At 42.5% G+C, this 13,980-nt stretch overlaps 3 protein-coding genes across 3 annotated transcripts; 1 reads left to right on the top strand and 2 right to left on the bottom strand.

Moving 5' to 3' along the window:
* Positions 1 to 375: 375 nt before the first annotated feature.
* Positions 376 to 3,424, bottom strand: LOC106609717 (DNA-(apurinic or apyrimidinic site) endonuclease). The gene is made up of 5 exons (XM_014208689.2): positions 3,293 to 3,424; positions 2,754 to 2,891; positions 2,438 to 2,604; positions 1,809 to 2,001; positions 376 to 1,692 (listed from the first exon to the last, which is right to left on the bottom strand). Exons 2-5 carry the CDS (start codon positions 2,815 to 2,817, stop codon positions 1,178 to 1,180), a joined length of 939 nt encoding a protein of 312 aa, XP_014064164.1. The 5' UTR covers positions 2,818 to 2,891; positions 3,293 to 3,424; the 3' UTR covers positions 376 to 1,177.
* Positions 3,425 to 3,631: 207 nt separating this feature from the next.
* Positions 3,632 to 7,723, top strand: gcp (Probable O-sialoglycoprotein endopeptidase). Its single transcript, NM_001173906.1, is given in 12 exon segments — positions 3,632 to 3,653; positions 4,144 to 4,263; positions 4,369 to 4,488; positions 4,589 to 4,764; positions 4,917 to 5,012; positions 5,285 to 5,334; positions 5,431 to 5,509; positions 5,662 to 5,727; positions 5,908 to 5,998; positions 6,160 to 6,235; positions 6,427 to 6,525; positions 7,009 to 7,723. Coding segments are annotated over 11 exon segments (1,008 nt in total). The 5' UTR covers positions 3,632 to 3,653; positions 4,144 to 4,148; the 3' UTR covers positions 7,049 to 7,723.
* Positions 7,724 to 8,253: 530 nt separating this feature from the next.
* Positions 8,254 to 12,297, bottom strand: LOC106576592 (uncharacterized). Its single transcript, XM_014153834.2, has 4 exons — positions 12,140 to 12,297; positions 10,573 to 11,373; positions 10,400 to 10,432; positions 8,254 to 8,975 (listed from the first exon to the last, which is right to left on the bottom strand). Exons 1-4 carry the CDS (start codon positions 12,153 to 12,155, stop codon positions 8,926 to 8,928), a joined length of 900 nt encoding a protein of 299 aa, XP_014009309.2. The 5' UTR covers positions 12,156 to 12,297; the 3' UTR covers positions 8,254 to 8,925.
* Positions 12,298 to 13,980: the final 1,683 nt, after the last annotated feature.

Here is a 13,980-nt window from a genome sequence, read left to right as displayed (position 1 = left end):
TCTGGCTTTCCTCAGCTGAAATAATGATAAATACTGTGTCATTGTTACTCATCAAGGCACATACAGCTCTTCTGTGAGCTGAATCACTCATGTGACACAACTTTGGCCTGGATTAAATCTGTAGAGCGCTGGCTGCAATTAATCCCGGACAAAATGTTGTTTTTGGTTGATTATAACGATGTAGAAGTACTAAAATAATTGTGCCTCGTGTCCTTCTGCTAAAATGCATTTCATATGTATAGTACATTGTATTTTCATAGAATTGTAGCTCAAATTAGTTTAATGAAGAGACTTCAATGAACAATACAAATTGTTACTGTCTTTTGTAATGAAAACGTCAATTTAAAACCTACTAATACAAAAAGGAAACTCAAGCATACTTAAAACTAAACTTTATTAGATGCATGGGTACATTTACCATCTATAAACTCAAGCTATGGTTTGGGATTTTTTATTTTTTTTACAAAACAGGCATGTCTTAGAAACTTTGCTCTGGACATTGGCAGTAAGGGGTGAGATTCCACTGACATTGGTCTCATCAGCTTTGCAGAGGTTGAACCATTTGACAATCTTAATACTGGCCATCAATCTGGGTCTGAATGTTTGCATGATAAATCTGTACCATGATTTAATTGATCAATATTCACTCAATGGTAATGACTTCATTACCATTATATAATATGAATTAACAAAATAGGACTCACATTCCCTTCCAAGGAGCAATGTTTCAATGACAGACTAGCAGTTATTTAGCACCAACACCAGATTCACATGGTTAAAGAACACAATGCCTCAGAGGACTTGCAGGGATTATGCAGTTTGTTACCAGATGTCACTTAGGAGTGCATTGTGTGGGTGGGAGTAAAGGACAGAGTTGAATAGTCACTTCAAATAGGTGACAGGACAATTGTGACTAGTTTATCAAATTTAAGATTTGAGGTGAAAGTAAACTCATTTGAGAATCTGTTTCAGTAGAAACGTGTTTCCAGGTTCTGATGTTTCACTCATGTTGAGTGTGCACACCGGCATACAGATTAGTTTCAGTAGTTAGGAATGCCATGACTTCATCTTAGGTCCGCCACCTAGGTCACATTTAACATGAGAAAACAATGCATGGCCACACTGCCAAAACTATTGAACTGGGAAACAATTGATCCAGCACTTTGGCCAGACTGATCTACACAACCATGTGTAGAGTGATGGGGCAGTGGTCACTACCCATAGCTTGGTTGCGGATCTTGCTATCACAAAGGCCTGGCAGTAGAGCAGAGGACAGCACAAAGTAGTCCAGACGCCAGCCTACGTTCTTAGACCGAGAGTTCATCATGTAGGTCCAGAAGGTGTAAGCGTTGGCCTGCTCGGGGTACAGCTCGCGGAAGCTGTCGGTGAAGCCTGCAGCCAGCAGCTGATTGAAGCCCTCACGCTCCTCTGCTGTGAAGCCTGCGTTTTTTTTGTTGCCTTTGGAGTTCTTCAGGTCGATCTCCTCATGGGCTACGTTCAGATCGCCACACAGCACCAGGGGCTTGCGCTTGTCCAGGTCGCTCAGGTAGGCCTTGAACTCCACGTCCCAGGTCTTGCGATAGTCCAGGCGCACCAGGCCTCGGCCAGAGTTGGGCACGTAGGCGGTGACCAGGAAGAAGGTGGGGAACTCAGCAGTGATAACACGGCCCTCCTTATCATGCTCCTCTTTACCTGCAGACAGATTGGGGATAGGCAGGTTAACTAGGACACCTGGAAAGAAGTCTGAATGAGTAAAGTTAAGACGTTTCACAGCCAACTAGAGTAACCAGGATCAGCCATTCACTCACCAATGCCATAGGTTACTTTGAGGGGCTCAGTCTTGCACAGCATAGCTACCCCACTATAGCCCTCCTTCTCATCGGAGCCAGCCCAGTACTTGTGGGGGAACTCGGGCATGGAGGTGATTTCATCAGGAAGGGACTTCTCAGCGCACTTCGTCTCCTGCAGGCACAGCACATCCGGGGCCTCGTCACGCACCCACTGGGCAAGAGAGAGGGAAAATAACCAGTCAGCTCCTTCACATTGCACTGCCATTTATCAGTGTTTAAAAGGTGCAGCCACTGTGCAGATTAATGAACCAGACAATAGTATTTAACAGAAGTTCATAGACACTCAACGTTTAAATCTCATAACTGTAGTGTGCGGACTTATTTCACATGTGTAGTTAACGATTCTATGCACTATAACTCAACTAACAGGTGCCTCTGTACCAGTACCCCTGCTCTTTAACTACTTGTTATTTATTATTATTCATATTTTTAAAACTGCATTGTTGGTTAGGGGCTTGTAAGGAAGCATTTCACTGTAAGGCCTACACCTGTGGTATTCGGCGCATGTGACTAATACAATTTGATTTGATTTATAGCTCAATGCCAAGTCGTAATGCAGCTTTGGACTCTGTGGTTCCCAAACTCACATCAAGGCCCTTCTTCTTGACCCAAGCTCTGAGCCCATCCACATTCCAGGAGGTGATCTTCATGTTAGCAGCACGACCATCTTTGCTGTTCATCTTATCAGGAGGGTCACTGTACAGAATGGGGGCCTCTGGTTCCTTGACCTTCTTTCCTTTCTTGGCAGCGGGAGCTGTAAGGTGACAGAGAAAACAGGAGGGGTAATGAGACTGATGTAACAGTATGTTCTTTTCATTTTTATTCTGTTCTGCTTCAGACATACTGTAAGTGTAAGATACATATCGCAAAAAACAGGAAACATTAATTGACTAGACGTCTCACCTGTGCCGTTGTCATGGTCACCATCTCCAGCCTCCTGCTCATTTTTCTTTGCTCTTTTCGACATACTTGCACTCGTTGTTATCCCACACACGCCCCGAAGACACACAACACGCACACACAAGTACACACGCGCCGCCGCTGGGAAAATAAAAACATTATCTAGTTATTAGCTTTATTTATAGCAGCCAATTTAGTAAATACTATAGCGACGCTTAGCTCATCAGCTACTGCCACAATAGCTACTAGTTTGTACGCCAGATATGTGATAAAGATGTTTACATTATTGCATTACATATCCATTTAACAATTCTGTAACTACTGCAAAAACAGGCGAATCTTTGATAATACGCTAGTTAACTAGGACATATACATAACTTTATGTGCGGCCTATGGCTCAATCCATGTCGAATGAAGATAGTCTGAATAAATGGGGGAAATGTGCACGAGCAATCAGGCAGAAAATGAATGCAACTAATGCTGCTACTACTACTTCTTTGCAAATTAAGAATTGAACTAGAGAGAACCCAAACTATTCTTACTTTGCTTTTTCACAACAAAGGATCAACCGTGTCACACTCGCGCAGTCACTCCTCCAAAACAAAGCAGTGGGTTTTGAGGAACATTGTCACACAGACATGCATGTGCTGTTAGGCTGCCCTATATTATGCCTGACGTGATTTTCCTCTGAATCCGTGAACGCACCAGGTATCAGCTCTTTATGCATGTTATGTATTTGTTTACGTCAAACATTAAATGTCTACAATTAGCTTCCAATTTGTTTTGGTTAATACAATACCTTAAAAGATACAATTCTGTAAGGAAATCATCAAACGACATCTTGTTATGGGTCCTCACTGCCTAGAGTACTATCTGAAACCCGAAATACTCAGCAACTGAAAGGTTCGTATTAAACTTTTTGCTTCCTCATCTGAAATGATCATGTTTTTCATTTAAAACACGTGAAATTGGCTCTTAATGTGCCTTCGTTTTTGGCATGTGAAATGAATAATTGATGGTAGATCTAGATCGCCACCTGGTGTGCAACCCGAGTGTTAGCTAACTAATCATGCTTCTAATAGTTTTAACCAAACATGACCCTGTTTTGGTATCTATATTCTAGTGCTTATGTTCTACTTTTCGTATTGCTTTTGAAGAATAAATAAAACAACACCTGTACTTTTTAGTCGTTGACATTGCACTGTTTATTTTTGTATGAACTGATGTTTGCAACTGTTTCTGGTATTTGTAGCTATGGCATCGCACTCGGAACATATTTTTTTCAGATGCACACAAGACCACTAGCTATGCTATTTACGACATTCTTTCAATGTGCACAAGTTTTTATTTTATTCATAACAATATAATTCTCCATCTCCCTCAACCTCTCTAGCTGTCATGACTGTAGTGATTGGATTTGAGGGCAGTGCCAACAAGATTGGTGTGGGCATTGTGAGGGATGGGGAAGTACTCTCAAACCCCAGACGCACCTACATTACACCCCCTGGTCAAGGCAAGTTGGTTGAATTCAAAGTAGACTCAAATGACAACTGAACGATTGCATTTGTCCTAATGCTCATGTGTGTAGTTGCAGTAACAGACTAACTCTCCATCCCAGGGTTCCTGCCTAGTGAGACAGCCAGACATCACCGCAGTGTCATCCTAACAGTTCTGAAGGAGGCGCTGGAGGAGGCAGGGCTGAAGCCTGCTGACGTTGATTGCGTGGCATACACAAAGGGTCAGGAACTCCTATGTCACTGATTCCTATAAAGCTGAAATGGCCTTTTCTGACCTGTAGTACCATTCAGTTTTCACCAACATGATATTATTTACCCCAGGACCAGGGATGGGTGCCCCCTTGGTGACGGTGGCTCTGGTGGCACGCACAGTGGCCCAGCTGTGGGGGAAGCCTCTCCTGGGTGTCAACCACTGTATTGGCCACATTGAGATGGGCCGTCTCATCACTCAAGCCAATAACCCCACTGTGCTCTATGTCAGTGGGGGTAACACACAGGTCAGTCACCCATATATACTTACTAAGACAGACTTGGGATGTCCTGCACAACTTGAGAGTTCTTAGGGTTTCCCCTTAGTTAGCACTCATACCTGTCTCAACTGAGGTTTTTTGGGTTTAGTTGTGCTCTAATGCAATGTTTCCTCATGAAGGTGATTGCATACTCTGAGCGGCGCTACAGGATATTTGGTGAGACCATCGACATTGCAGTGGGCAACTGCCTGGACAGGTTTGCTAGGGTGATAAAGGTGAGTTCTGCATGGCTCTTCAGGGGACTAAACTGAAACGAACCTGATTAAGTAATCCTCCTATAAAGGCTACATGCTGAAACATGTAGTCCACTTCCATCGTCTTACAAGAGTTGCTGAATATCATTTTCAATTTGCTCCTCTTTTCATGCATCTTGTTTTTAAAGCGAAATAGCAACAGAATTTTTTCTCCTCTAAGATTTATTGTGCTCGGACTATACCTTGTATAAATTGTTTTACCATTCTCATGAATCAAAATGGTTTGTGCTCAGATTTCCAATGATCCCAGCCCTGGGTACAACATTGAGCAGATGGCCAAGAAGTGAGTACATGTGTTTTCTTTGGAATTGCTGTTGGCCAGTAGATGTTTTCATATGTGTATATATTTACACCATTGATTTCCTGTTTGTTTTGTCAGGGGTACACAGTATGTGGAGCTTCCATACACAGTGAAGGGGATGGATGTGTCATTCTCTGGGATTTTATCCTATATCGAGGTAAGATGCAGAGCCTTTAAGTGGGAATAAAGTTTGCATTGGGTTGCATTGCATTGTAGGGGAGAGACAGAGTTTTTGTGATAGTTAGATGGACTGTAGTTATAATAAGGGGTGCATGTTTGATGTGTTCATAATTGTCCCTTTTCTTTCAGGAAGCAGCTGGGAAGATGTTGAAATGTAATCAGTGTACAGCAGAAGACCTGTGCTTCTCCCTACAGGTCAGAACAAAAGCAATAAACTGCCCCAGTGCATTGTTGTCAGCCTGTTTCCTGCATCGGCACGGCAACACCCTTCCCCTTCAGAATGATGGCGGCTACATGGTGGCATCATTCACTGTCTGAGAGGTGGCAGAGCACACCACTATGTAATGATCCGTTCACTACTTGTGTGTCCTGTAGGAGATCCTGTTTTCCATGCTGGTGGAGATCACAGAGAGGGCCATGGCTCATTGCAGCTCCCAGGAAGTGCTCATCGTTGGAGGCGTTGGCTGTAAGTCAATTGTACTTCATTGTGGGGGTTGTGGGCTTTCAATGTAATTCATTAAAACACATAAGATGTAATATCATGTAAATCTGGCTGACCACTCATTATGGACAGGCACAACTCAAACACAACCCTTCAGGAATGCTGATGAGGGTTTTGCTCTGTAGGTAATCTGCGTCTGCAGGAGATGATGGGAGTCATGTGCAAGGAGAGAGGTGCAAAGCTCTTTGCTACAGATGAGAGGTAAGGTTCTACATACTATGTTTTCAATACAAGGGATTTGACAAGTGTATCTAAGACATTCAATGTAAACTTTATTATTTATGAACTAATACAAGTAAAATGGCTTATGTTGATGCTAATTTCATAATGTACTTACACTTTGTACATCCTTCTGTTATTAAAATGTGATATTCTGTTTTGTTGTGTCACAGCTTTTGTATCGATAACGGAGCAATGATTGCACAGGCTGGCTGGGAGATGTTCCGGTCCGGTCAGACGACTGAGCTGTCAGACTCTTGGATCACTCAAAGGTAATTCCACTATACCTGCAACTCAAATTATTCCCTTTCATTATATTCTATTGTACAGTACAGTGATTCCCTTTCATTATATTCTATTTTACAGTACAGTGATTCCCTTTCATGATATTGTACAGTGATTCCCTTTGATTATATTCTATTGTACAGTGATTCCCTTTGATTATATTCTATTGTACAGTGATTCCCTTTTATTCTATTGTACAGTGATTCCCTTTTATTCTATTGTACAGTGATTCCCTTTGATTATATTCTATTATACAGTGATTGTCATCATATTTATATTGTACAGTACAATGATTACCTTTCATTCTATTGTACAGTGATTCCCTTTACATAAAATTGTTAGCTAAAATGTTACAGGAAGTTCTTGTCTATTTTCTGAAAGTGTATTGCGATGTTAACTGGATATTTTTGACAACAGGTCTACCATATTGTGCTGTCATCCAGTGACAAGAGAAACATTGTTGTTGGCAGGTACAGAACAGATGAAGTGGAGGTGACCTGGAGAGATTGACAGCTCATTACCCAACAGCCTGCAACTTGCACCCACCTTCCCTTTACCTGGATTGTATGCGTTGTGTCATGATGGAGGGAAAGAATGTAGAAATATTCTATGCCTCACTTCTATTGTTCTGAACCCCTCAACACAACAGATTTTAGCCACATGCATTAGTATTTTAGGCCTAGATTAAATCCGGATTGCAGAAAATCTGCGCTATGGCGCGATTGAAATGAAAAGGCAATGTTCCCGCATTTGGAGAAAACAACTTTATCTTTAGATTTGTTTTGGCTTTCTCTAGCGCTGGATTCAATCCATATTGCAGAAGATCTGCATATGCAGGTTTACTGTGAATGAAGTCTCCGCGAAAGCGGGAACTATGCCTTTTACATTTAAATTGATCTATAATGCAGATCTTCTGCGATATGGATTTAATCCAGCCCCTAGTCTACAATATAGCCACGTTTATACCTGGTGTTAACGTTTCCTGATCTTGTCAACATTCTGATTGCGGCCATATTTTTGGACAAGTGTATACAATTAAAAGTGATTGTAATCAGATCTGACCACCTCCGGAGAGTCAGTAATGCGTTGTAATGTAGCTAGATTTCTTAACTGAACAGATCTGGATTATCAAACCATTTAAATCATCCCTTCTAAAATCATTGACAGGTGGCAATATTGGCTTAATGTTAAATAAAAATTTGCTTTACACTGAAAGCTGAAATGTATCTTTTTCAGCAAGATTAGAACCTGTGATCTCCTGGTCCCTAGCCCAGTGCATTGCACCAGCAGACGTGAGGGCACTATGCCTTTTCCCCACATATTTAAAGCTGTTCAGGCAGAAAGTTTGGAACTCACGACGCAACAGCTTTTCCCCCTCCTGTAACTCCACATTTATCCAGTCAAGTCATCCAAGGATCACAATCTATTTTTGGCCTTTATTCAGTCCGTATCGCAGTAGTTAAGCACCATAGAAATTGAAAGGCAATGTTCTGCGTTAGCAGCACTGCATTCACAGTAAACACTGCATGTCGGCTAAATTAGAAGTAACCTTTACATTTCAATCGTGCTGAACTGCAGCGTCAAGCCCTCAGTTTACTTAAAAAAAAAAAAGGGTATACATTTAACTTGTCCTTATTAACAAAGCAAATAACACTGTGGGTTTTATGTATCGTATGTGAAAATGATGAGCATTACCAGTAAGACTATGGGGCATGTCAAGTTCATTCAATTTTATTTTGCAATACTGTTCACTTATCCTCCAGTGTATTTTTTTTATATTTCAAATTTCAAATCATAACTGAGCTAGTGTGATCATGAGTAATCATATGGATTCATGAGTAACATTCACCCAATCAGGGTACAAAAAAACAAACCAGCATTAGGATCAGACAGGGGAAGGGTGCGTTCTTATTGTGCTGTCTGCACCCCTGTAAACTGGAGACATGATTACACATCTGTCCCGTGTAAAATACAGTGAAATGAAGAAGGTATAACATTTTCAAATTTGTGAAAAAATAAACACCTGGTAGGGTAGGCGTACCAAGGATTGGTCACAGATTAGAAAGTGCTTGACGGATCCCTCACAAGAGGACAAAACAGAACATGTCTGATAAAACTGCAGTTCCTCACAATAAAATGACAGCTCTTAATAAGATTTTTTTAAAAGACCAGCTCAACACGACATTAAAACGAATCATTTTGAGCTGATAGGAACTCCAGGTCCAATTCATTAAGGCAGGCCTTTGAAGGCGTTAGAAAAGTCCCTAGTTGTGGATCTCATCAAGGAGTTAGTCCAAAGTGTCTCAGTGTGGCTTTGTGTAAAGACATCGACCTGAGTGCGTGTGTGTGTGTGGGGTGTGTGTTGTGGCAGACAGGTCCATGCATCACTAGGCTGGCTGGTCCAGGGAGTTCTTATACCAAACTACCTTATTGGGATCTGAAACAGAAAATAAGACCACATTTAGTGACAGGCAGCATTGTCAAACCTCTCATACAATCTAGCCCTTGGGGGCTGCAGCAAGGACTTCTGAAAAGGGAAACCCACTAGATAAAAAAACATCTCAAGTTGTATCCTTCCTTCTTTAGATACAAATGTTTTTGCAGACGAGATGCAGCAGGTTTTAATGATGTCACTAGTAGGATCTCTCCTAGATCCAAAACAATTTGCCTACCGTGCCTACTGGTCATGCTGAATAACCACAAACACTTCGAGCATGCAAATAGCCTAGTGAAATGGTGTTGAAAGCGCTACTGAAATCAATGAACACCATCTACTTATTGAGAAGCTGGTGAACTTCAGTGGATTATCAGATTCCTTGTAAACCGTAGTCAGGTGAGATTTAACCCTGCCATCTCTTCATCTAGAAAGGTTAACAAGGGAGCCCTGTAAGGTTGCGTACAATCACCGATACTGTGTCCACTATACAGTAACAGTTGCCAAGCCTCTGGCCCAGCCAATGGATTCTTTAAATATGCGGACGACACTCGGCTGGTGGGATTCCTTAAAATCATATCAAGCCTCCCCTGAAGGTCTTGACAGAGAAACATTACATTTATCCAGTGATGCTCAGACAACTTCCTTAAAAAATAAACATTAAGAAATGAAGGAGATGGCAATTGATTTAAAAATAAATATGAACAAACCCCCCCAAAGAGCAACGGGGAATCAGTTGACAGTGATAACAAATACCATGGAATTGAGAGAACCTGAAATTCAATGACTGTGCCCTCAAAGACCGAAACTACAGGAGATTGTTCTTCACTGCACCCATTGCACTTATTCTTCTACGCGTTTAAACCAAAGAAACCAAGAGACCACAGCCCGTCGTTTCAAATTAGAACATGAGTCAGTAGTCCAAGCGGATCCTTCACATTTATATATCAGTCTCATCTGTGTTTAAACCGTCTTGTATTATTGGGTGTTTTTACATATTATGGTGGGATAATAAAATATCAACGTTTAACAAGTCAAACCATTAAAGAGAATTTAATTTTTGAAGTAACGTTTGTCCGTTTTTTTCCCCAACCTTGAAAGTAATGTCAAGATGAAACCATGTCCCACGACAGTGGTTGTGTATATCCAGCTATACGCCACAATTCCAAATGAATGGAAAAGATGAGCACCATTTAATTTCCTGGCCTATTTGGGTGACCATATTTTCTATTAATATAGCTAAACTGAATTTACACCACTGATGTAGTGGGATGGGATTTTCTCTTGACATTAGACAACTTTAGAAGTCTGAAAACATCTTAAAACACTAAATTATGAGCCCTGCTTCAGAGATTCTAATGCCCAGCGTGGAGAATGGAGAATCCGGTCCAAATTCTAACAGTGGACCTTCCTGATGATCATCTCACCTTCTTTCTGTTTGTTGCAGGTGACATTCCATTCTAAAAATGAACAAGGTATAGTTAGGACTCATACTATGATGCATATAACGTCGACCACAATTTTATGACAGATGCAACAGAAAAATAACATTTATAATACATTAATGTATTATTGAGGTCTCAACCACATCAGCCCTTACCTATTGTGTGATAGCGCAGAGCCTCCTTTAGATGGCGACAGGTGAGAAGCAGCTTCCCATTGATCTTTGCTTCCTCCTCTCTGTACTGGTCAATAGAGATTGAGGTAGTGACAGGAACTGGGATTTCACAACTGGCCTGGACTGTGTGATGCCTCTCTTGTGTTGGGTTGGCGGTTTCACCTCCAAATGTGAGCTGAGGTGGTGCTACAGGGGCAGGGCAGGGAACTGACCCCTCTGTGGCTTGGAGGACCTCACTGATGAAACTAAGTCCCCACTGGTTCTGCAGCAGGACACCGATGGCTGGGCGGCCCTCCTCCTCCAGCACTCCACCCACAGCCCCTGACTTCACCTTCGAGGCATAGCTGATGGTTGGCTGCAGCTTGGCAGGGCTGTCCTGCACTGGAAAAGCAGGTGGGTGCTTGAGTAGAGACAGGCTGTCCTCCACCCACCTCTCCTTCTGGCTCTGCTTCGGGGGCCTATCTGCTACACGCCCTGCCCCCCTGGGCCCCTCTCTGCGAGGGCCACGGCCTTTGTGCTGGCCTCTACGATCTCTGTCTCTACGGTAGGTGAAGGCATGTACATGGGCGGATCCGTTCAGGTTGGCCTCGAGGGCCTGGGGTGAAGCTTGGCAGGGCTGCTGGTCAACCCCAGTTGGGCAGCCTCCACCTCCTCCACCACAGTTGCCAGACCCAGGTGATAGGCGGCGGTTGCCAATGTGCGCCTCTGGGTTGGTGGAGGACACAAGGCCAGCAGGATCACACAGGGTGTCGGACTCGCACACTGTGTTGGCCTCCCATGTACCTAAAGTTAGATATAAGGCAAAGGAAGACTTAGAATCACCTAATAATTAAAAAAATAGAAAAATGGGAGCAGTTTAAACTATGCATTTATGTTATGGTTTACTGGTGAAATTATGAACTAGCTAACTACTAAGTACCCATCTTGTGTTAGGTTTTGTTGGGGCTTGGGGTTAACTGGCTAGCTAACGTTAGCTAGCCACATAGCTACGCAGAGCTAGAATGCACGCCACGGTTGGCCTAGCTAGCTACCGATTAAGCTGAATCCAGAAGAAAAAAAATCCAGTGGCAAATTTTATAATGACACTTAAATTACTTGTAACTAGCTTGCTAGTTAACCATGTTATGCAAGTTGTATGTCATATGAGCAAATAGCTATGTAACTAAGGTTATAACCTTTTCGAACTGCCTTGCCAACCAACCACTTGCTAACTAGCTAGCTAGTCTGCTAATAAAGAGAAAAGCAACGTGTATGTAACGTTAACAGTAGCCAACGTCAGCTAACCTGAAACGTAATTTATTTAAAATAGTCACTTATAACTAAGCATGAGGTACTATAATAAGGCCATACAATCTACCGTTAGTCTTCAAGTATGCATTGGAACAATAAACAATTTCCTGGCTAGCTAACATTACGTTAGATAAGTTTCATAACACCCCGGCTCCAACGCACCGGACCGGGAGTGTTCATTTCAGAACGTTTTGCTAACGTTGACAAAGTAGAAAGTCACAAAGTAACGTGCTAATAGCTACCGGAACCCAAAACTCACCTGTTTTGATATGCATATCTTTTTGTTTAAATGTACTTCTTCTGGAATTAAACCGTTACTGAAAGTTTGTTTACAGCGGGTGTCTTGATTGTGGCCACACGGAAACTGTCGGAGGTGGAAATGACCGTCACCGTTCAACTTTGCCGGATATTGAAGCGCGAATAGAGGAGGGTTATTAATCAAATAGTTTTCCCGCCCACAAACCCTTTGCAGAAAGGGATATAATGACATACTTTGTCTTAGTGATTAATAATATTAATGGATTTCCTTTTGTCTGAATCATGTGTAATCTTTAATCGTACTCTGTAATTCCATGGCTGCATCTCTGAACTCCCCTTGCAATGATGTGCCTGGATTTACCAATAACTTCTATAAACCAATTTCTGATATCTGAAATAATATTTATTTAACAGACATCAATGTATTTCTTTCCTTTAGCTCTTTTCCCCCTTCCGAGGCCTCTCACCTCTCTGCCTATCCATCCTACTCTCAACATGTTTCTCAGGCACCTCTTTCTCCCTGCTCCTCCAGTCACAGCTGCTCTTCTACTCCTTCCAACTCCACCCCTCTCTGTCTCTCCATTCCATTGATCCCTGCCATTTCCCCCCTGGTCTCGTCATGTCCGGCCCACTCTGTCCTCCTCCTTACACTCTCTGTCTTTCTCCTTGTGGACTCTTTTCTCCTTTCTCCAGAAGCCTGCAACATCACCCAACTCACCCGGACTTCTGTGTTTCTGTGCCTGGCACTCAGGGAAGTTGACTTGTCTTCCACCCTCAAGCATTTCACCCTTTGAATTGATCTCCTCTTGAAGTCCTTCCGTTCTCTTGTACGGAAGGTTACATTGTTGCTTTCCTTTGCCCTCCAATGGAGTCTGGGAGTCTGTCATAGGCCTAGCATTGGCTTGGCTCTCCAGAACCATGATGGACATTTCATCACAGGAGGTACTGATTTGTGTAACCTCTACCTCCACTTCCTTTCTTTTACCAATCTCTCTCATTTTCACATATCCTTCACTGTTTCGTATCTCCTCACTGTCTCCTGCCTTCTGATGCGCTAACTTTCTTCCTGTAGGACCTTCCTCTCCATCTATGACCTCTGAAAGTATTACAAAAATATTCAGTTCACTCATAATTCACAAACAGGACAAACATTTATATCAACATCAACATCAGCTATGGTGGCCGGTGACTTTAATGCAGGGAAATCTAAATCAGTTTTATTGAATTTCTATCAGCATGTTAAATGTGCAACCAGGGGGGAAAAAAATTCTAGACCACCTTTACTCCACACACAGAGACACGTACAAAGCTCTCCCTCGCCCTCCATTTGGCAAATCTGACCATAACTCTATCCTCCTGAATCCTGCTTACAAGCAAAAATTAAAGCAGGAAGCACCAGTGAATCGGTCTATAAAACAGTGGTCAGATGAAGCAGATGCTAAACTACAGGATTGTTTTGCTAGCACAGACTGGAATATGTTCAGGGATTCTTCCGATGGCATTGAGGAGTACACCACATCAGTTACTGGCTTTATCAATAAATGCATCGAGGACGTCATCCCCACAGTGACCGTACGTACATACCCCAACCAGAAGCCATGGATTACAGGTAACATTCGCACAGAGCTAAAGGGCAGAGCTGCCGCTTTCAAGGAGTGGGACTCTAACCCAGAAGCTTATAAGAAATCCCGCTATGGCCTCCGACGAACCATCAAACAGGCTAAGCATCAATACAGGACTAAGATCTAATCGTACTACACTGGCTCCGATGCTTGTTGGATGTGGCAGGGCTTGCAAACTATTACAGACTACAAAGGGAAGCACAACCGAGAGCTGCCCAGT

The sequence above is a fragment of the Salmo salar genome, chromosome ssa07 (assembly GCF_905237065.1).
Source record: "Salmo salar chromosome ssa07, Ssal_v3.1, whole genome shotgun sequence".
Taxonomy (NCBI): Eukaryota; Metazoa; Chordata; class Actinopteri; order Salmoniformes; family Salmonidae; genus Salmo; species Salmo salar.
The sequence above is the reverse complement of the archived record's forward strand: the minus strand, read 5'-3'. Positions and strand labels throughout refer to the sequence as shown.